The sequence below is a fragment of the Leptosomus discolor genome, chromosome 1, assembly GCF_034619465.1.
Source record: "Leptosomus discolor isolate bLepDis1 chromosome 1, bLepDis1.hap2, whole genome shotgun sequence".
NCBI lineage: Eukaryota > Metazoa > Chordata > Aves > Leptosomiformes > Leptosomidae > Leptosomus > Leptosomus discolor.
In genome coordinates, this window is record NC_141391.1 from 64973367 (window position 1) to 64995068 (window position 21702).

Genomic DNA, 21702 nt, shown 5'->3' on the forward strand with positions numbered 1-21702 from the left:
GGGGGTTAGAGAGAATCGTTGGAGAAAACAGGATGTGATGGAAAGGAAAGGATTTGGTTGGTTAAGTGATAGCATTCAGTATCATTCTAGATGTTTCATAATGTTCCAATTGTCCCTCAGCTACCATGGGTTTCTGTAGAGCCTGTGTTAATTTTCTAAACCCATGAGAAGGTCTGATGAAAGCTATATAAAAAGGAAGGCAAAATGATTTATTTAAGGATATTTGTAAAATGGTATGGCATTTCTGCTCACGAGCTTATCTAAATCACACTGTGTATTTTCTTTATTATATTTATTTATTCTGAAAGAACAGGATTGTAGCTACTAGCAGACTATCTAATTTTTCGAAAATCTGCTTGATGTTAGCTGAAAGAACATCAGGATAGTCTCAGAAAAAAATGATGTTTCAGTAGCAGATAATTGGTTCTACTCAAGCTTTAAGGATAGTACATGTTGCCAGCTATGTGTCTCATGGAAGTTATTCTGTATCGCAGAGAGCGTATTTGTGAGAGACTGCTCTGTGATGTAATAAATGAATTAGTATATAACTTAAGCCTTTGATTTAAAATTTAACTTTTCACAGGACGATCATATTTAATTTTGTAAGATTTTTAAGTCAAGACATTGAAGAACTATAAATGCAACATATAAAAAATTAACTTAGTAGGTTTTGGTTCACTCAATGCACAAACCAGTATTGTTGAGTCCTCTAGTTAAGTTTAATTTTGTATCTTAATTAAATCTTCTATGCTTACAGCTCTGTTTTCTTTAGTTAAAATCTTCATAGACACTGTAATGATTCCACTTATATACATACAGACATTCTGTTCATAATGTTTAGAAAGCTTTACAAAATACCCAGGATTAGTAAGTTGAAACATAATTAGTTTGAAATTTATTGATCATGTTAATTTTCTACAATTTTTCAGGTCACCCAACTTTATTTAAGTAACTCTGGAAAATTGTGTTCCTCACTTCCCCCACATATATTTTCCTGTGCTGAAAGAGCTTACCACATGTTATTCCAGGAGCAGCGTCCCCAGTGCTTTATCCTCAGGTGATAATTTATCTTTCTATTAACTAATTTGTAACTCCTGCCTTTCAGCTATTTCCCCCAGGACACAGCAGTTGAGATTTCCATTTTGTTTTTTCTTCCAACTGATTTCTTTCTGTGTACTGATCTCTGTATCATACATTAGAGCAAAATAGAACTGAAAAAGGTTTAATTACATCTCAAGTTCATAAATTCTCTTGGGGAATTGCCACTCCATCTAGCTGCATCTAATTAGGAAAAAGGAGTTAATGGTAAAGAATTCAAAACTGCTGTGTGTGTGTTTGCTAATATTACATGGATCAGGATCAGAAATAGAATCTAATGTCAATAAAAATGGGAAGTCCTTGACTAAATTATAAACCTCTGAGTTGGGGCACCAGTATTGGAGCTTCTACTCTGCCTCACATGTTTATGTGACCCTGAAGTTGTAATTTAGCTGTCCAACTTCAAAAAGGACTTTAACCAGTTCCTTTATTCAGAGATGTTTCAATGATAAATAACTTCAAGATTGTGAATAAATGTATTAAAAACCTCCAGTGAAACAGAGTTTAGTCCAAATATGCTAGTTTTATAAAGGTGAACTTTTGAATTCACTTGGAACTTTTGGTGCTCAAAGCTGTTAATCTCTTTTCTTCCTTCACCCTAACTGAAAGCGATGAGTCTGGTGAAGTTGGTGTAGTTGCTCAAATAAATTTGTTGCTTAATCTTGTCATTTTAACAATTGCTGTTGGCAGAAATATTGGCAAAGGTTGGCAGAACTTCATGGGAAATGGGGGGGGGGGGAAGCTTGATTTTGATTTGACCAAGAATAAAGGCTGATCGACTTGATAAGTCTTGTAATTGCTGTTGAACTACCTCTAATTACAAGAAAATTGAATACTATGAAATGGAGAGGATACGATGCTCAAAATCATGTAATGATGTTGATTTAGACTTACAAAAGTGAAAATGAACACATAGATACAATCATATGTATCCACTCATTCTGTTTATGGGGGTATGGACTCCTGTGAGTTCTGTGTATTAAGTCTTCAAACATATCTGAATATTTTAATTAAATGTTTCTTTTATAAGCATAGTGTAGAAAAAACATAGTTTATAAGTTTCTAAATTATAAGTGTATAAATCATATATGTGTGGAACTGACTGTTGATTGCTTGAAATAAATGGTAACTTTTTAATAATCTAATCAGAATCAAATAGCTACTTACTTATCCAGTAAGCAGTGACATTTAAGCAGAAGTACAAGCAAAATTAGGAAATCATAACTGTATGTTCATATTGTCTTCTAAATATTAACTCTTGTTTAGATATAATAATTTTGATGAAAATAAGAAATATGCTAAGGCACTGTTTTCAGCATTTTCTTCAAAGTGGGAAATTGGGACACTGCTAAGTGATTAATAGGTTTGTGAAGTTGCAAGTGTAAACAGAAGAAGCAGAAAATAGTATGTACTAACTCTTCAAGAAAACAGCTAACTGCCAAGCTAAGTATTGAGTAGTAATATACAAGGAATTTTATACTTAGTAATAAATGGCTTTGATATCAGCAAATAGTTGCTACTGATGATTTCATATCAGGATGTCAAGTCATGTGTTAAGCCCCACTGTCTTGATCCCTGCCCAGCCCGCCGTGGCTTATTATAAATCAGAGACCTGATGGAGAATGTGACAAGAGAGTGCTCTGTTGATAGCATCATCACTTGCATATCGCATCAAGGCAACCTATAGGTATGCCAGCATCTTTTATGTGGACAATTCATTTGATCTAAAGGTCACTTATGAAAATGGAAGCTGAAAGGAAAGCATCTGGTAGTTTGGAATAGAAGGTAAGTATAGCTGCAACTTAACAGAAGCTAGAAACAATTATTTGTAAATACCTTTCTTCTGCTAGCAATAAATGAGAAAACAGAAGGGAACTCAATCTTTTAGAAGTTCATAAAGAGGTATTAGAAATGGGATATTCTCATTATAGTAGCTCATTGGTAGAATATAAATAATTAATGTCTGGAAAGTAAAGGATATAGGAAATTTCCACTGGTTTTCTGACAATAAAAATAGTAATCTGAAAAATATGCATGATGTAACTCAAGTTGTTCATCTGCCCTCTTGCTGTCACCTGATCATGTGTGTGTGGTCAAAATGGATTTCTGCTTTCTTGCTTTTTCAGGTGTAAAACATTAGCTATCAGCAAGAGAATGTTCTTCCTTCCTTGTGAGGGATGATTCATGGGTTACATCTATGCTAATGAACAGTATGGAGTAGGGCTTACTTTCTGTCCCTGAGGGCATGTGGTATAGCAGCCAGTCAGTTTGTCTTTGATTTTTCACTTGAAGAGGGGTTTGTGGAGAAGTTTTCGAAATCTCAGTCTCACTTCCTATCAGAATCAAGTATCTGCAATTCTGAAGTTCTGAAACAGTCCAAGTTTTTGTGTTTTATTTTATTTTCTCCAACCTCTCTTATCAAGTGTATTCTTCATTCCAGAGTAAGAAATTCTGTACATGTTTGTTGTATGGTCTGTAATTTTAAAATACCTCCAGTTATAAAGCTGAGTTGTGGATGCATTTCTTTGCATGCATGCGTAGTGCGATGAGCACACCTGGTAACAAATTTTAAAAGTAAAAAAATACACTTCCCTCTAATGTAGAATCACAGGCTGAATGAAGATGGGTGAGCTCAGAGAAGCTCTCTGTAGCTAGAAAGGCCATTTCATGTAAGTGGTCAGAAGGAAGAAGGCAGTGGATGAGCAAACGAAAAGGAGTCATAGATCCATGACAATGTTATACTGGAATAAGCTAGCTAGGAGTGCTTCTATCCTTCTACCTTTGGTTGCTTGTTTCCTCATTTCCACACCATCCTTTTGTCAACACAGACATTGAGGTGAATGGTGAACTGGGCTGGAGAAATACTCTCAGGTCAAAATTATACCTGGGAGGGTGATGGTGATGTTGAAGGAGCTATTTTAACCTGAATCTGTTCCAAAGCCAAGTTCCCGTAGAAGTGAAATGAATTACCAGAGCAGGAGTGGCAGGGCCCACTAGTTTTGGTAGTAGTTTTGGCTTAGACTAAATAGTTCCTGGAGTCCCAGTACCATGTTTGCTGCTGCTGTGATATTGGAATGCTTAGCCTGAGACAATTCCAAGTCAGATCTCTTGCAATGAGTATCAGTATGCTGCATAGCAAAATAGCCACACCAAATTGGAAGGGTGTTAGTTTTGTTTATTTTTATTAGTAATAAACCCACTGAAAGTAGATTATCCCAGTGGGTATGCACTAATCTCAAGATTAAATTCCCTTAATATCTGCAAGATATGCCATTTTGGCATATGAACACGCTTGGCATTGCACATCGAGAGTACACTTTTGCCTTCTGTTGTCATCATTAGCAAGTGAAACATGATTCAATTATAGAATAAAACCCTCAAATCTCTATTTATTTTTAGGTCTACTTTACTTTCAATGGTAATAATACTTTATAGTACAAGTAATTTGTGAGTATAATTTATGAACATAGTTATGCTTTAGTTTTATTGTGAAGATTATCCATGAGAAGAGGCTAGAGTTATGATTTGATATGGAGCAGTGAGATTTAGTGTCATAACAGTATTTCATTTTTCATGTGCAATTCTCAAAATATGTCTAGTTTAACTATTAACTGCCAGAAAAGAACCAAGTGATGGCACTATATATAACTCATCTGAATTCTTCCTGAAAAGTTTGAGTTTGTTATAAACAGTAATTTATTTACAGAATACTCTTCTGTACCTCAAGCTACTCACTATCTTTTCAAAAGCATTGGAAAGAACGCCAGACAGTCTGCCTTTATTCATTTTAATCCTGTCATCTTCATCAAGCTTTGTAGCTTGTTTATTTTGTGGAGATAAAGTTTGTTTTCTATTAGCAATGTTTTTCGGTTCATTTTTTTTTCTGCCGAAGATTAATTTTGAAAAGATACTTCCCATGAGTTTAGTGGCCATTACTAATGATTCTTGAATTACTCTTTTATTGGACACTTACTGTTGCTAATGAATCCTGCATGGAGCATCACCCTGTTTTTCTTAGTCATGTCATTCTTCCCTCCCACGTTTTCCCAAGAGATGATAAAGAAAAGAGATGACACCTGAAGCTGTCTGAACTTAGCTCAAGTCCAAAGCTACAGTCTTGAAACCATTGCTAAACTACCAGACTCTACTTTCTTACCTTAAATTCCTACTTCAATTTTCAGCCCATACGCATGTTCAGGAGAGGGCCGTAGTTTCTGGCGGGTCAGAGTCTTACACCACTATTTAATACATGTTTAAACCTGACAGGGATCCAGGAATTTGATGTTTCTGTAGCCAAGCCCCTTAAACTTTCTCAAAGCATTGCTAATTCACATCAGTAAGATCAGATTCTTTATAAATTGGACATTCACATATGAGCAGTTGTGCTTATTGTATATGACACTGCTCACCGCTATTGTAATGTTCTTTCTCTCATGCAACTTCCATCTAATTTTTGTTTGTTTGTTTTTACTGGTTTCCTTTAGCTGCTTGTCTCTAGCAATACGTTTAGAGTAGAAGCTCTTCAAGGCCAGGCCATTTCTGTATTGTATCCTTAGACAGATATGGTTGGAATCTCCTGACTCCACACAAATGACTGTGATCATGATAGCAATTAAATATACGGAAGGAGAGACTCCACCCTTTTCTTTGGGAATAAACAACAGACATTTAGCGGTGAGTGCCCCTGTGATTACAGGGAAAGGGTTTGTAGCTGCAGATCTCCACTTGAACACAAAATCAAGCTAAAAAAAAAAAAAGTATGGCTGTTCTCAGAGTACTGCGCTACCTGCTATTTGCAGAAACAGCATGGGCTTGTGCTAGATGAAGAAAAATTCTCCCTTCTGTAGATTCACCATCTAATACTTTTTCTGTTTTCTGTGCCTAAAGACACTATAGGAATGGAAGTGTTCCCATCTATCTGTAGCATACAGAAGTTGGTGTGTATCAGATCACCTTAAGACTGCTTAGTAGAAGGCAAACTTTAAGACCAAGAGCAAGTCAAAGAAAAATTTCCAACCAGTGGTTAAAATACAAGAAAAAAATCAAAATGGAAATTAACAAAATGATCTATAAAATGTGAAATGTTCTTCCCTAGAAGTGAGATTCTGTTGTAAGGCGTTGTTCACATGGGAAACAGATTTGGCAAATCTTGAGTTTTCATATTTGGTCTGTTTTGGAGACTGGCCCAAAAAACTGAAGACACCAATTCACAAACAGCAAATATCCATCTCCACAGTATTTCCTTACAGATCTGAAAGCATACTTCTGTCCTTGTATATACCCTGGAGTTAACTTAGGACCAGAACAATCCTTTGCAGGGAAAATGAGTGTTAAAAGTATCTTTTCCAAGTTTATTCTTTAATCTAAGGAAAGCCATTGTTTTGCAACTTACATTAAAAGGTATAGAGTGTTAAGGAATTTACTGCTCAGTTTACTGATAAAATCCTTTGTTCTCTGTTACATGATTCAGTGAAAATGGGAATCTAGCATTGCCAAAGTTGCTTTGCAGGGCATGAGTTTGATTTTTGTCTCTTGTTGGTTGGACCTCTCTGACATGTCGACTCTCTGCTTTGCCTGCACCCTTTGCTTCATGCAAGTTGACTGGCTCTCCCTATGCAGCAAAGCAGACAATGTGAAAAAAAAAAGAAAATCATTTTTTAGTCTTGTAAAATGTCACACCCATTACGTAAAATATTATACATAAATATCAATGGCAAATTATTCCAGTAACTGTACAACTGCAAACAAATCATTCACTTTGCAGAGGCTGCATATGCTGTATGTACAGAGGGTAGAACAGGCAGTGGAACACTGAAGCATACTCTACAATGACAAAGGAGCAGATAGTGCCCTATAATGTGTTGGGTGGACTACTCAAAGCTCCACTTATTCTTCTGTCATTGCTACACTCTTTATAAATTGCATGTAATTAGGAATATTTGTTGTAAAAATACCTATTAACCCCTAATTTATAAATTAAACAAGTTATAATTTTCTAGTTTGACCTCTGCATTACATTAAAAACCTTACACTTATTGAATGAAGATTTAACACAGGTTTGAGATAAGGTCCTTAGTATAACATTATTACACACTGCTAGTGGAAGGGAATCCTCTGCAAACCCAGTGGCACTCCTTCTGTGTCACATCTCTGTGTTTGCATGGTAAAAACACATACATCATCATGTTTTGAAGAAACTTTAGAATTGCACTTTAGACTCTTACATTTTCCGGCAATATTAAAGCATTTTATTTTGCAGAACTTTCATGAAGTCCCATTTAAACTGTGTGAAGCTGTGTTTTAATTTTCAAATTTAATAAAAAACTACTATTAGACTTTAATGTTGCCTGTTTCGGTTTTCTTTGTGCTTGTGGTCTTTTCCTGCTGCTATCTGTTCCCCTAAACATCCTATTAAGTCTTTGCTACTGAATTGGTTAAAAAAGGAAAAAATCCCATCCAGGATTCAGTCTTTCCACCTTCTCTGTCTTTTCACACTTTGCTTACTATCTTGTCTTCTGAAGCATTAATCTTCATTTCCTCCATGGGGTTACCGTGTTAAAAGATTTTTTTAAAAAACTTTTCAGTCACTTCACATCTGATCAAGTGTTCACTCACTGAAATGAAGTGTTTTACAACAGTAAAGTGTTTGGCCAAATTATTGAAGAGTTTGCTACCACTTATTCACAACTTTAGTTTATAGCCACCATCACTCATGCATGCATAACACCAAGAGCTGGCGTTGCATAAACTTTATATGGAAGTTACAGAATAAAGTAGCATTATGTTAGGCTCCTAAATAGCCAACAGGTGGACTTTTTGTAATTAACTTCCTTCTGACTGCATTTTGCTCGTGCTGTTTAGGATATGGAAATGCATTAACCACTGACAAGATAAGTGAGGAACTGTCTAGAAAGTCTGAGTATAGTTTATAGGCTTGTTAAAACGTAAGGATCCTTAGTCAATCAAGCCAATAGTTTATGAGATGCTGATGGCTAATTCAGTGAATCAAAAAATCATAATAAATATATCAAATGAAATGCTATAGTTTTATGTATGTTAGCAGCAAGGAATGCCAATATCCAATGGTTTTGTTTTGCGATATAAATCACATTTTTATGCCATATAATCTGGAATGGAAACAAATCCTTGTATTTTAAAGTGGAATGCCTTGAAAGCCTTTTATTTCCTCAGTTTTGTGTCATCACAGGCATTCTGTTCAAGCCAAAAAAACTGTAATTTTAAAATTATAATTCACTGTATTATAAGTGAAATGGACTACTGTGGTACAGTTATGGGTTTGGACATCCTTTTTATAATAAATTTTTTTTTTAGAAAAACAGTTTCCAGTTTAGTTTACTTTAGAAATACAATTTCCAACTTACATGCAGGGTTGTTCAGTTACAGATATAACTACTGATGGTACAAACCACATTATATTTAGCAGTCTTGCTTGGACATATTTATTTCAGAACTAGAAGCCTCAGCCATGGAGCAAGACCCAGTGTCCCACTTACGTACTCTGCCAATTGAGAAGAAAGAAATTATTCTGCCCCCCAACCCCCCCCCCCTACTTTCTCTTCCCTGGACATATCTTACTATCAGAATAGGAATTTGAAGTAGTAATAGTCAGAATTTAGGGTGGTAGAATAAGAGATTGGTTTCAGAGGTTCATAAAAATCCAGCATGCATATCTATGCTGATCTAAATCTATTGTGGAAAACTTATATGAACAAATTGTGTCGGAAGTTTTCCAGCATTTCTGATTATAATTCAGGTACTGCAGGAGTGGGTTTTTTGTTTGTTTTGTTAAATATTTCTGCACTTCTGAATGTGATACCGTTGGTCAGAATGGAAAATGAAACACAAACAATAAAATCCTGTCACTTCTAAGATCTGAAATGTCAGGTACATTCCTCCTTGCATGTTTTAGATTTTGTCATATTTTTCCCTAAACAGATGATTTATAGGATTTATTTATACTGGAATTGACACTTGCCAAAGAATGATGTTCCAATTGTACGAATTCTTAAAGGTATAGGGAAACCTGACTAATATGCAGAAATAGAGGGTAAGCAAAATGTACTTCTCAGAACTTGCAGGAATTAATTCTTAAAATTTTTCCTGGAGTTCTCTGTTTCCTGACTGTCTTAGCGGGGCTTCCCTAGTTGCTGGTTGTACGTGATCATTCTGTCTGTCCACCTCTACGTCCTCCTCTACCCAATAGCTTTTGAACCCATTGGCCGCTAACAGCCACGGTGGCCTCAGAGCCAGCATGTTCACACAGGCTTTGTGGGTTTGGGGAGCTGTCAGGGAGGTAACTCCAGCCACAGCTATTCTGAAAGGGAACAGCCAGGCAGTTCATGGGGACTGTCCGGCAAGCACGCTCTTGGCACTAAGCTCACCAGCATGAGTGGTGCCAGTGGCCCAGCTAGACTGTCACAAGATAAAAGGAGAGCTGGATGATATCCAGATGCAGTGGATATGCAGGATGTAGATTCTTTAGTTCCCCTGGTTGTAGAACATCTTGTGGGTTTTGCTTCACCTGTCTTTGTATTTTCACACATTGAATTGGACTTTTTCCTAACAATTTTAGTTTTGAATGCTTCATTTCAAAGCAGCGTTTATTTTTTCTTATTATTCATATTATTTTAAGATACAGAGACTAGAGTTGTAATTATGGCTGTATTAACAAAATCTTAGCAAAGAAATAGCAGGAACCAGGCCCTCTGGTCAGGTAGTTATATAGGAAAGCTAGAAAGCCAAAGGAGGAATAAAATGAGAAAGCTTATTGGAACTTGCCTAAAGCCCATGGTGAGCATAGGATTTCAAATTCTCTGTCCATTTTTATTTCCGTTGGAGTACACTCTCTCTAATTTAACCGTCTTTATCTGTGAAATAAGCCTTCTTTGCTCTGCCTGTTTCATAATGCCTTCTGAGGAGGTTTTACTGCGGAAGAATGCTTTTCTGCTGCAATGCTAACTTATCCTCCACCTTGATAAGGCAGTCCAACCGAGAGTTATAAGAAACAAGTGTTCTTATCATAAACTACATTTTGAGAGATATAGTGATGAAACAATAATTTAAAACAGAGAAGAAGAATTGTTCTCTAAGCAGAATTAAATTGTTAAAGCAAAGATATCATGGACAATGGGGGCATTACAAAAAATTTTATTCAGCCTCTAAAGAAGATTGGACTAACCAAAATCTGTTTCAAAATGCCAAATGACTTTTTCATTGTTGAATTATTTATTGCCCCAAATGTTCCAAACAATGATACCAACAATTAAAACTTTACCTAATATAGCATGTCTTTCTCAGTGCTTCAATCTATATTTCACTAGGAGTGAACATAACCCTTTGAAATGCACAGAACAGCTAAGCGACATTGTGGCTCTCTTTCAAGAACCAAACTAGTGAATTCTCCACCCTAAAATGTACTCTACCAGTCACTTTAGCAAAAAAGCTCCTGTGACACTGCTGGTCAAAATGTCAATCACTGTAAAATTAACAGTTGAGCTGAGTGTGTCAAATCTTTGTAGCTGTGTCACTGCAATGTTTAGGAAACAGCAATCCTGAGAAGAAATATTCAAGAAGGAACAGAAACTGTCCACTTTATGCACACTTGCATGGTTGTGTGCTATCTGGGCCACAGTTAGCTTGCTGTGAAAACAAAACATAGCTTTATTTAAAAAGTGAAACAAATTAGTTGTTAAGTGGGGAAACTCACGGTGAACACTCCAGCTCCTTTGTTTAAGAAGATGTATTTCTGTTTTTAGTTGTAATTTGCATGCCTGCTTTGTGATATCTGAAAACAGTCGAAGGCACATCAAATGTTATTTTAGCATCCTTTCTCTCCCCTCCCCCAATTTCTCCAGTTGTGAGAAAGATCTTTGGAAAAGTAACCCCACCCTGCTAATCCTGGAAAAGCCTTAGAGAAGCTATTTTTGGCAGATGAGGTTGGGCCTAAGCAAATGAAATAATAAAATACTACAAGTATTTGTTAAATGTCAAATCTTGTTCAGTCCTCAGGATGATAGAAATATTTATCTGCTGGATATAAAGGGCAGTACACATTGGACAAGCTGTGAGTTGTTACAAACTATGAATTGTTTCAGATCTGATTTTCAAACCTGTATGAACGCTTCTGCTCAGTGGCATCATCTGTAACTGTGACTGTACTAAACTTCAGAGAAGTTCCTTAACAGCTGAAATAACCAAAGAGCCACTGTTGCTAATCTTGTTGGTAACCTGTGGTATAGTGATAGCAGGTTGCAGCTGTGATTTTGGATTAAATAGATTGTGGAGGGACAAAATAATTCCATCATCATGACACACAGGTGGCAGTGAAATGGCCAGTGTGGGTGGGCAGTAGGAGGGGTGATGCAAGATAGATTTATATCTGTCTGTAAGCTCACTGACTTTCTGGATAATACAAGCATAAGATCTGCAATTTGCAAGACTATGAAATGTCTCTAGAGGAGAAGTATCACAGGACTAATGTCCTGTTTCACTTTTTTCTGTTCCTGTTAGCGATAACAGGCAAAGGAACATGGAATTTAGACACTACCAGTATAAAGACAGAAGGCTAGTGTAACTTTTTAAGAACAGAAGCAACATGGTACATTTAGCATTTGGAGAGCGAAGTCATCATTCAGAGGGCAGAGATGCATGCAGAATTTAGAGGTTGACATTAAGTATCATCTGACGTGAAACTCTCTTGGAAAGTTAGAAGCTGAAGATCTGAGCAAGGGATAGTGCACTTACAGAGCACCTTGTCAATTCTTTAGAGGTATTAGTTTCATGTTAGCTGTGACAGTGACCTTCTTGATTTCACATGATTTCTTTCGTTGCAAGAATTGGTTTAAATATGGCTTTGTGACCTATTATTTGAGGTCTTTGCATAACACATAACGAGGTTGCAAACCTTCGCAGTCTTGGACCACAAACCTCCTACTGGTCCCAATAGCAGTTTAAAGTCCAGGGTCAGACTCCAGCTCATTATAGAAACATGGACAACATAGATAAAAGCAGTCTGACACATCACATATAGTAATGAGACATCTGTCTTGTCACCTAAGTCTACAGTTTACAAGGCAAACAAATAAGATATTCACCAGAGCTGTGTGTATGTCTCGTAAGAGTTAAAGGAGATTAAATGGTGCAGAAATCCCATCCCTGTCTGAGTATGAAGACATTTTTGTTCTTCCCTCTTTTCTTTCTTTCTTTCTTTAATCAATTTCTCCTTTGAAGTGAGATTTGAATACATAAAGCAATGGCCAGGCAGATACTATATTTTGCTGCCCTCTCATTTTCAGAAACTGAACTATACAGATAACAGACTGACCAACAAGCATGGCCATTGTACTTGTGAAAAATCTAACTGGCTGTTGTGCGAACAGCTTTTTAAAATTGATCAAACAGATAAATGAAGGAGGAGCATCAAATTACATTTTGTTTGATTCAGTTGTCTATAAGAAAACAATTTCTTATGGTTCAAGTAATAAATTCTTACATGAATTTCTTAGTCGGTCTTAACTATCATTTCCACCTCTTTTATCTCTTTTCCTTCCCCATGCTTTAAGTGCAACACCGAATTGCTTCACTCCTCACACTTTTCTGTGTTTCTTCCCACTTTCATTGTTCATATTGCCTTTTAGCTTGTTTTCTTTGCTCGTTTTCCCCCTCAGGGGTTCTCATTCTTTGGAATATTTATTCCACATCATGGAAAAGAAATTAAGTGAAACAGAATCACTGAAGTTAGAGTGTCTTGCACTGCAGAAACTGGGCAGGTTGTAAAATCATTCATCTTTTTCTCTTCCTTCCTGTTCCTTTCCTATATCCTCTCCTTTCTTCCTGTTGTAGTCTACACCTTTCTTTCCTTCTGACTCCCACCATTATCACAGTAGTATTTCCCCATCTGCAAAGAGAACCAGGCAGCATAAGCAGGCTCCTTTGCTGGACAGAAGATAAAGGAGGAGATAAAATCTTTGCTATAAATAGCTTCAAAATGGCTTGAAAGCTTTAGATTTGATTGGCTTGTCTTGTGGTACAGGACAATATAGCTTGACAGCTCTGACAGCCCTCATGAACATAGACAGCCAGTCTATCTCCTACGTTCTGTTCTTTATCATTTGCCATCCATAAACCTTCTGTAATTTGAAATGAAAGTTTGACTGAGATATTTTAAATCCATTCAAACAGAGCTAGCAGAGACTATAAATAACATATCAAACGTGAAAATAGCAATGATTCCCCCTTCTCTTTCTTGCCTGTTGTCTTGCAGTGGAGAAAGAGGTTCTGGGAAGACTGAAGCCTGCAAACAAATACTGAAGCACCTCACTTGCAGAGCCAGCTGCAGCAGAAATACCTTTGATACAAAGATAAAACATGTAAGTAGCATTCTGATCACTGAGTAGGACAAACCAGAAATCTGACCTCTTGGTCAGATAGACATTTGAACTGTAAGGGAAGAGGCATCTGCTATGCAGAAGTTCATAAAGGGTTTGTTTTCACAACAAAGGAAGATTCTTTCCCTGAGTTGCCCTGAATGGGAACAGGCCTAAGATCACCCTGGTGTGATGAGAGGAATCTGAAAGGTGGAGGCGAGTTTTGTTTCTGTGTTTTGGTGACTTTGGAAAGCAGTGTTTCAATGAATAGGAAACATTTGTGTGATAAGGTACTGTCTCCTAAATGTGTACTAATTGCCTTCAGTAAGCAAATAAATTTATCTGTATGGTTGTGGTGGTGCTTTTCTGGACAGTCTAAGAAGTGCTGAGGCATCTGAACTAATAGTATGTAAGACAGAAACTGGAAAGTTGCAGGAAAACTGCTAGGACTGAACAAAGTTATATGGCCCAGTATTTGTATACTAAATGTATTTATGAAATAGGCAAAAGTTCTGAATATTTTCTCGGTCATATTAAATCCCCACAGCAGAACCAAATTCTGCCCAGCACTTATCATGAAATCATGAGAACCTGCTTCACATATCAGATGAATTTGTCTCCTTGCTAGTAGATTGTAAATGTAAAGATTTCGTTTGACTGAACATTGCAACTCGTGTTTCATTGTTACAGATGTAACACTACTATAAAAGTTCATACTGAAATTTTAAATTATGCTGAACCCCAGATTGCCAATTCAAATTCTTGTAAAAAATTGCCTTTCCTGATGAAACTTCTCATCTGAGATCCCAGCTCAGAGGCAGATTTACACAGAATGTAGTCTGCGTTGTTGTAGCTCATTTCTGAGTTTCATACTTTAAAAAAAAATATGTTTAGGATCTTTCACCCGTTCTGGTGACCTTCCTCTACAGCACTTACAGTCAACCCATGATACTTTTTCTTTTTTTTTTTTAGTTTTCGCTTGTCACATGCATGATATTCAACAGAGTTTTAGAATCATTAAGTGTGAGGGTTTTTAATAGTATCACACGCATCATTCAAAACACACTGCTTTCTTCCTGAATTATGCATAACTTGGTCCAGAAAGATGATAAAATAGTGTCAGAAGTATGGCTGATGCTAACAGACAACCTATAAATCAGGATTATTGGGATGTGGGAAAGGCTACAGATACACTGGTTCATATTTTGTACATTCCAATTGATAAGGTAGTAAAAGTCCTATGGATTTTGGGTGGCTTTTAGAAAACAATGTTGCATTTGTGTTTTTTGAAGACATTAAAAAAAGCGTGGTGACACTGAATACACTACAACTGAATAAGCTGTAGCTGTAGCTTTGTGTAGTCATACAATTGCCATGTTAAACTGTTTTTGACTGTGTTATGTGATTCATTGATGATGTTCTTAAACTGACACATTTAATCTAGGTTTCACAAGAAAATGTTAAGAATACTCTTGTTATTTTTTCCACTTTTTTGATTTAAATTTTAAAGTCCAGTGTTGCAATAATACAGTTATATAGGGGCAGTACACTCGTACTCTAGTTTAAACCCACGAGCCAGATCTACGAGTGATATCTATTTCTATGGTGAATTTTTTTATTTACTGCCTGCACAGGTTTACTTACAGTTTTAAACTGATCAAGCCATAGATGTTTTTCAAGTAGAACTGTGAAATTTAGGTCAGGTCCTCCAAGTCCTTTCTTTCTGAAAGTTCAGATTAAGTAATAAGTAGAAGAACTGAGTAAATGAGTAAGTTTGTGAACAAGCAACTGAAAACTGCATGCTTTTATATACAAATATGGCAGCAGTGGGAATCAGGAGGTGTGGGAGGTAGTATTGTCTCCGCTGCAACTTGTCTCCTGACCAGGAAAATTCCCAGAGAGTACCATCACAATTCAGTGCAAATGAATTAAGATGTTGTCCTCAGTTAAGAAGAGGAATCAGTGTGGGAGGGGGCTGAGCAGGCCTAATTTTCTCCATCTAAAAATTAGTTAACTTTGTAGACTACTTTATCTTACTCTACATCTATGTAGCAAACTGAAAGTCCCTAACATGCAGTTTTTACCCTGCTCCCTGACACAGTTTAAGTCCCCAACAGGTCCTCTGGCCACAGTTCAGAGGACAGCATGTGCCAGGGACCGTTCACAACAGTATTTCCACCCTGTTCTGCAGAAGAAGAGTTGTTAGATGTCTGGATGTGAAACTCATCATGCCACTTGTCGCTGTGGTTAGAGTCCTGCTTCTGGTCTCGTTTAGTTTAATAGTATATATGATGTAGCCATACATGTCAATGGAGGTAGGAGAGAATCGCCACATATTAAGGAAAATTAGTTGTGTTTTAGCTATAGAAAGACCCCATGTAGCTAGCTTAGATGAGACACCTGACTTCAGACAGCAAAAGTAGATGTAGCAGATCCCACCCACGGGGAATTCAGTAGAGATTCTGGTTTAGCTGTCTTTTAAGCTGCTTTAATGAACACAATAGCCTGGATTCATTCCTGCTGCAGTTATGCATAGCACCATGAAAGTTAATAAAACTGTGTGGGTTAAACCAAGTACTGATTTAGCCTAATGAGCAAATACATCCTAAATGCTACTGGAGTGGAATCAAAACCAGGCTGACTAGTTTTCTGCTGCCACCTACTGTGCAAATAGCTGGTTTAATTAATAATTCTGAAGGGTCTGATTTTTAGAGCTCCTGTCTTTGTGATTGGAACCACATGTTATCTGTGCCACTCCTCAGCCTTATTCCCTCCCCAGCTAGGTCATCCAGCTACAGCAAACCACTGTTATATTAGAATAACAGTGTATTTGGGCCACATTGCAATCAATTTCTCAGGATGAAAAAGAGGAAAGTGCTGAAAGGAATCCTTCAGGGTGTAAGGGGTGTAAGAAACTAATTATACACCAAAAAAAGCTAAATACAGATAAAACATGGAATAAAGATGGCATATTTAATTATTTTTTTTAAAATGTTCTTTTTAAAGACCATTACTGTGACCATGAAGATGTAACATGGAAATGCATTAGTGAGAGATGCTGTAAAAAAGTCTGAATTTGTTTTTTTCCTCAGTTTTTCACTGATGCTGAAGTATTTCTGTGTTAAATCAATAATTTATTCCATTTCTCTCATGATGTATGGGTTGTAAATTTGTTTGGTTGGTTATTAGTATGAACTGACTGTAACTTTACAGCTGCCTTCAAAGATTCTAATCTTTTTGATAAGAATGCCAGCTCTGGGCATATGACTGCAGTCACTTGTATCCACACTACCAGTAAGGACACAGCTCACATGAGAGCCACTGTCTTCCCTTTCCATTTACAACTTCCAATATTTTGACAGTGCTTTTTTTTTTTTTTTTCTTTTGAGCTATCTTACTTTAATTTCTATTGAGAAAAAAACTTTCAAGGAATTTGTTAAATTCCAACCTGAAAAACGGTCATTTTTTTGTTGTTTTTTTTCAGTTATTGATCACAAACCAACCTCACCGATGTTTACTGAAATATCTTCATTTTTATTTCCTCTCTTATTACCTGTTTGCCACTGTCTTGCAGGTAAACTGTATCTTGGAGGCCTTTGGACATGCCAAGACACCCTTGAATGATTTTTCCAGCTGTTTTATAAAATATTTTGAGCTACAGTTTTGTGAGAAGAAAAAAACATTAATTGCAGGTAGGTATCATTTAATCTGTTTATTTTGATATCACCCACAGATAAGTAGATCAGTAGATCCCAGTGTGCCATACACAGAGTTAGGCATCAATGTCCTTAAAGTATGTGAAAGAGGCAGGGGAGTTTTAGGAACGTGTTTAATACTTTGTGAATTCACAGCTTATCAAGAGTAGTGTGCAGGGCTGAGGCAGAGCCCTGTGGTGTGCAACCACTAGGTGGCAGAGAAAGACAAGGGAAAAAGAAATGAACACCACTCATTCCTCTTCCATCTCCCAGGAAATCACATTTCCCTTCACGCCCGAGATTAACGAACTGTGACAGCTGTGTATATCTTTACTATGAAATAAAAGGAACAAAGAGATTAATTTCTGCATTTGTATCTAGTATGGTATTGTCTATTTTATGAGTCATCTGTTTAGGGCGAACAAAATATAAGCATACTCTGTAATACTGAAATAAGTAATTTAATGCAGCTTTGAGCTTCTTCTTAAGGAACTACGAATCATACTGATGTTTATTCTCATTAGAGTTAAGATAGTGTGGAATTCGTGCCTGTTTTCAGAGTGAGTGGGAGTCTGCTAAACCACAGTAGGTATTAGTTAGTGGAAAAAAGTTAATATTTGACAAAACTCCAGTTAAATTGATTCCAAAAACTCTGTCTTCAGAGGCAGTGAGGGAGACGTTTCATTTATGGTCTGCATAGGTCACCATAAAGTTACTTTGTGCTAAAACAAGAGGTCTGTGCAGAAATAACTGTACATAGACGGTTTCCTACTTGCACTGATCTTCCTGGGTGGAAACACTGTGTAAGGAGACACACTTCTGATCCACTTTAGATTCTGTTGGACAAAATTTTCCATATTTTCCAAAAATTTTCCAAAAGTACTCATTTTTAGTCATTTTAAATGTGTTTATGCTTTCTGAAGATTTTCCTAAAAATATTCTTTGGAAATATTTCCTATTGGGAATTACAATTCATTTTCTTGAGAGAGTTCACCGTACCCTAGCAAATGTGATAGTTTCTTCAGTGAAAATATCACTGCATGGGATATTACTATCACTATTTTCTGATTTGTTTTACTGTAAATATAGGATATTTGTAATGAAAAAGTAAAACTAAAAAGCATGATTTTTTTTATTATTATTATTATTTAATTTATGAGCTGTTGTGGGAGCAATATAATGAAAGTGATGTAAACATTAGGATGGGCTAAATGACATTTGAATTTGACTGGTAAAATAAAGTTCAATCCCTAAACCCAATATTTTATAAATCCTTTGTATCGCATATATTTAATTTGTGTATATTTAGTTATCACAGTTACATTGCTTGCACACTTTTTCTCTTTTTTGTTATACACAGAGCACAAACAAAACCAGTTGAAAATTACACTAATTTTGAAAACTCAAGCATATGAACCTTAGGAAACGCCAGAATTGAAGTTGTCTGAGATACTCTTGGGTTGCCTTATGCATACAAATTTAATGCTGTTGTTTTTCAACCCCTCCCCAGCTTCATTCAGTGCAGAGAATGGACTATATTTCTTTGGTGATGTGCTACTAAATAGTTTGTTTTCCCTTCATTGATTCCTGTGTGGCTTTTGCCATTTTATTCTGCTCTAAAAACAGAATGCTATTTTTTCTGTGGATTTTCTGTGTTGTTCATCAACATTTTTCACTGTATGAACATTTCAGAAACATAAATATCTTCATTTTCACAGTGCTTCTGACCTAAGGTTGTGTCATTCAGTTCCTTAGGTGAGGAATGAAAGCCTCAAGGCCATGTGTTCCCACAATTTTTGTGTGCCTTGCTTGAGAGTGAAGGGCCTTGAGTTTTCAAATAGCTTTACCCAGACTTGCCAGTTTAATACATAACCCTTGTCTGTGAATTATGTAAATGTGGAATCAGTTAACCTGGCTCTCATGTCAGTTTTCTGGTACAGTCGTGCTGTGTTTTTATCACTCTCAAACCATGGGCATTAAATGAGAAAATCTAGGGGTAGTCAAGTCCATTAACAAATACAAACAAATTACTTATCTGCCCTACTATTCCCCAAATATTTAAGAACTGAATAGATTACTCTTACCAAATCTGAGGTAGCCAAAAGTTCCGTAATTTACAGTCAAGAGTGAAAAGCCCCAGTACAGCAGTAAAAGTGTTTTTATATATTTGCAAGTTGTAGTTGTTTGTGCTGTTTTATTTGCATTGTAGATGTTGCCTTTTCTAGGACACTGCTAATCATCATTTCTGAGTGAAACTGTCGCAGATTTATACCACCATAACCGAGAAAAGAATCAGGCATGTTGTCTTTGGCTGGTTTAAATCCCACCCAATGTTTCTCTGTATCTATTTGCAAGATCATTTGCAGCAGTATTTACTGTCTTGCACTGTTTAAACATGAATGAAAAATGTAAATATGCAGAGCACCTGATTCGGCTGAGACATGACTTTATAACTCATTGAGGCAAACTGGGGTAAATATGTCTGGTTTGTAAACAAAAATCCAGCTGACACTAGACTGACTCCATCAAAGGGTTTAGGTTGTTTAAAATCCTTAACAGACAGATCTTAAGGCTGGAGATCCAGAACAATTTATTAAGGAGGGGGCATGCAAAGTACATGTGTCCATTTTTTTTTAGAGGGTAAGCTCAAGGTAGCATTCCTCGCATTTTGAGTGGACATTGGCAAAGTTTGTGACAGCTTTTTGTTCATGCTGAAGTTCTTTTATGCCTAGACCTTGGAAATGCTCTGACTTTCCTCATGTAAGGTTTATTCTTATAGCGGAAAGTCCAACATACCTAAATAAAAGAAACGTTGGCCATAATATTCATCTACAGGCTTGATTCGGTCTTTCTCATAAACTGCATCTTTGTCATGAAGTTTTGAAAACAAGGTTGGAGCTCTTGGGCGTGGTTCTACTCAAAGCCAGTTCAGATATCTGTGGAGATTTTATGTGTCTTCTCTGACTTGTTTCTAATGAAATGTGCTGCGATGTTGGGTTCAAATAGGAGTTTTTTCTGTGAGAAGTGGCTTTGTAGTCAGGTATCTTTCATTGCCTTAGTCCAGTCAAACAAGTGGAGAAGGTATAACCCAGATTAAGTCATTGTTCTTTATGACTGGGTAAGATAAGGCAATGGGAACGAGTAAAAAGTCTTCCATCAGAACAAATGCAGAATAAACTACAGCCCAGTGATTTCATTAAGTTTCTAAAGCATATACATACCTAACAGAACTCAAAGACTGATCTTCTGCCAAATAATCATAGTCATTCATAGACGATGATTCACACACACTGCATGGTAGTAAAAGACTGATTATTTATTTATTTCCAGAAGTAAAATGACTGCATTTTATTTTTATTTGGAAAGGGAGAAAATAAATGGACTTTCCAGTAAATTGACATGATTCCTAAGTTGAAGGGAAAGGCTTCTGTCAGTTTCCTCAAATTACTAAAAAAAATGTTTAGGAAGAGAAAATCAAGCCTGACAAACTTACTCTCCAAATTTTCCTGCCTTGCTTTTCAGGCCTTGCTTTTCTCAGTCTTCACTTTTTGAAAAGCAAAGCCTGATTTTTATTTTTTTTTTAAGTTGCACTGAGATGGAAAGATCTAATTTGATTTGTAAAAAGAAGCAGAATGCATATTTGCCTATGTGTGTTACAAACATTTTTTTACCAATTAAAAAGTTTCAGACATTAATTTCTGGTTTTTGGCATAAGAAAGACTGCAGTAAGTTAAACTCTCTGATGTGTTTTTGTACTGTGTTTTAGCTCTGAACTTTCAAATGTTATTTTGTCTTTAGCAATGGTTGTGTTTAGTACAGCATGGTTTTTGAGAAAAAGCAATGTAGTTTCAAAGATTGCATAGCTGGAAGAGAGATTTCACTGGCCACACTTTCAATAAAGAGACCGCTTGCTGACTTTGTAGCTACTCAGTAGATCAAGTGACCTGTTAAGGGAAGTGCAAATTTCCTTGTGCCTGTAAGCACAGTTAACATATTGCAAAAAAATGGCAGACTTTGCTCTGGAACTCTTATTCTTTTCCCCCTTTATTTCATACATAGATTAACGAACATATCATTTCATTTTGTAGAAAAGCATATTACCATGATTTCTTTGTGAGTTATTTTGTCTCCATTAAGATGGTGCTGTGTTTGATTCTTGCTGATCAGAAGTTCGACTCTTCTTAACAGCTCTTCCCATTGCTGGAGATGGTAACTGAGATGAACCATGTTTAGCCTTATTGAAGCGGGTGACTTGAAGTACCTGAAAAGGGCTGGATTAATTTGTGTCATCTAAATAAGTGGTGTTGCCCATCATTAAAGTTAAATGTATTAATTATTCATATATATGACCTCCAGTAATGTTTTTCTTGCTTTTATTCATCAATGAATATTAAAAACACAAAAGTGATAGTTATGAAAGCCTTAGTGAGGTAATTGCAAACAAAAAGGGTAAATAAAGAGTAGTAAATGGCCTTTTTTCAAATTAATTGATGGTAGGGTTAGTTTTACTGAGAAATAAGTTA

The 21702-nt window shown here is 36.3% G+C and overlaps 1 protein-coding gene across 1 annotated transcript in view; it reads left to right on the forward strand.

Moving 5' to 3' along the window:
* The window catches only part of MYO16 (myosin XVI), a 299406-nt gene that overhangs the window by 120195 nt on the left and 157509 nt on the right, over nt 1-21702 (forward strand). The window contains exons 12-14 of the mRNA XM_086482083.1: nt 930-1057; nt 13382-13487; nt 17059-17176. Of these exons, the coding sequence (XP_086338209.1) occupies nt 930-1057; nt 13382-13487; nt 17059-17176 (352 nt within the window). The remainder of the gene's footprint in view (nt 1-929; nt 1058-13381; nt 13488-17058; nt 17177-21702) is intronic.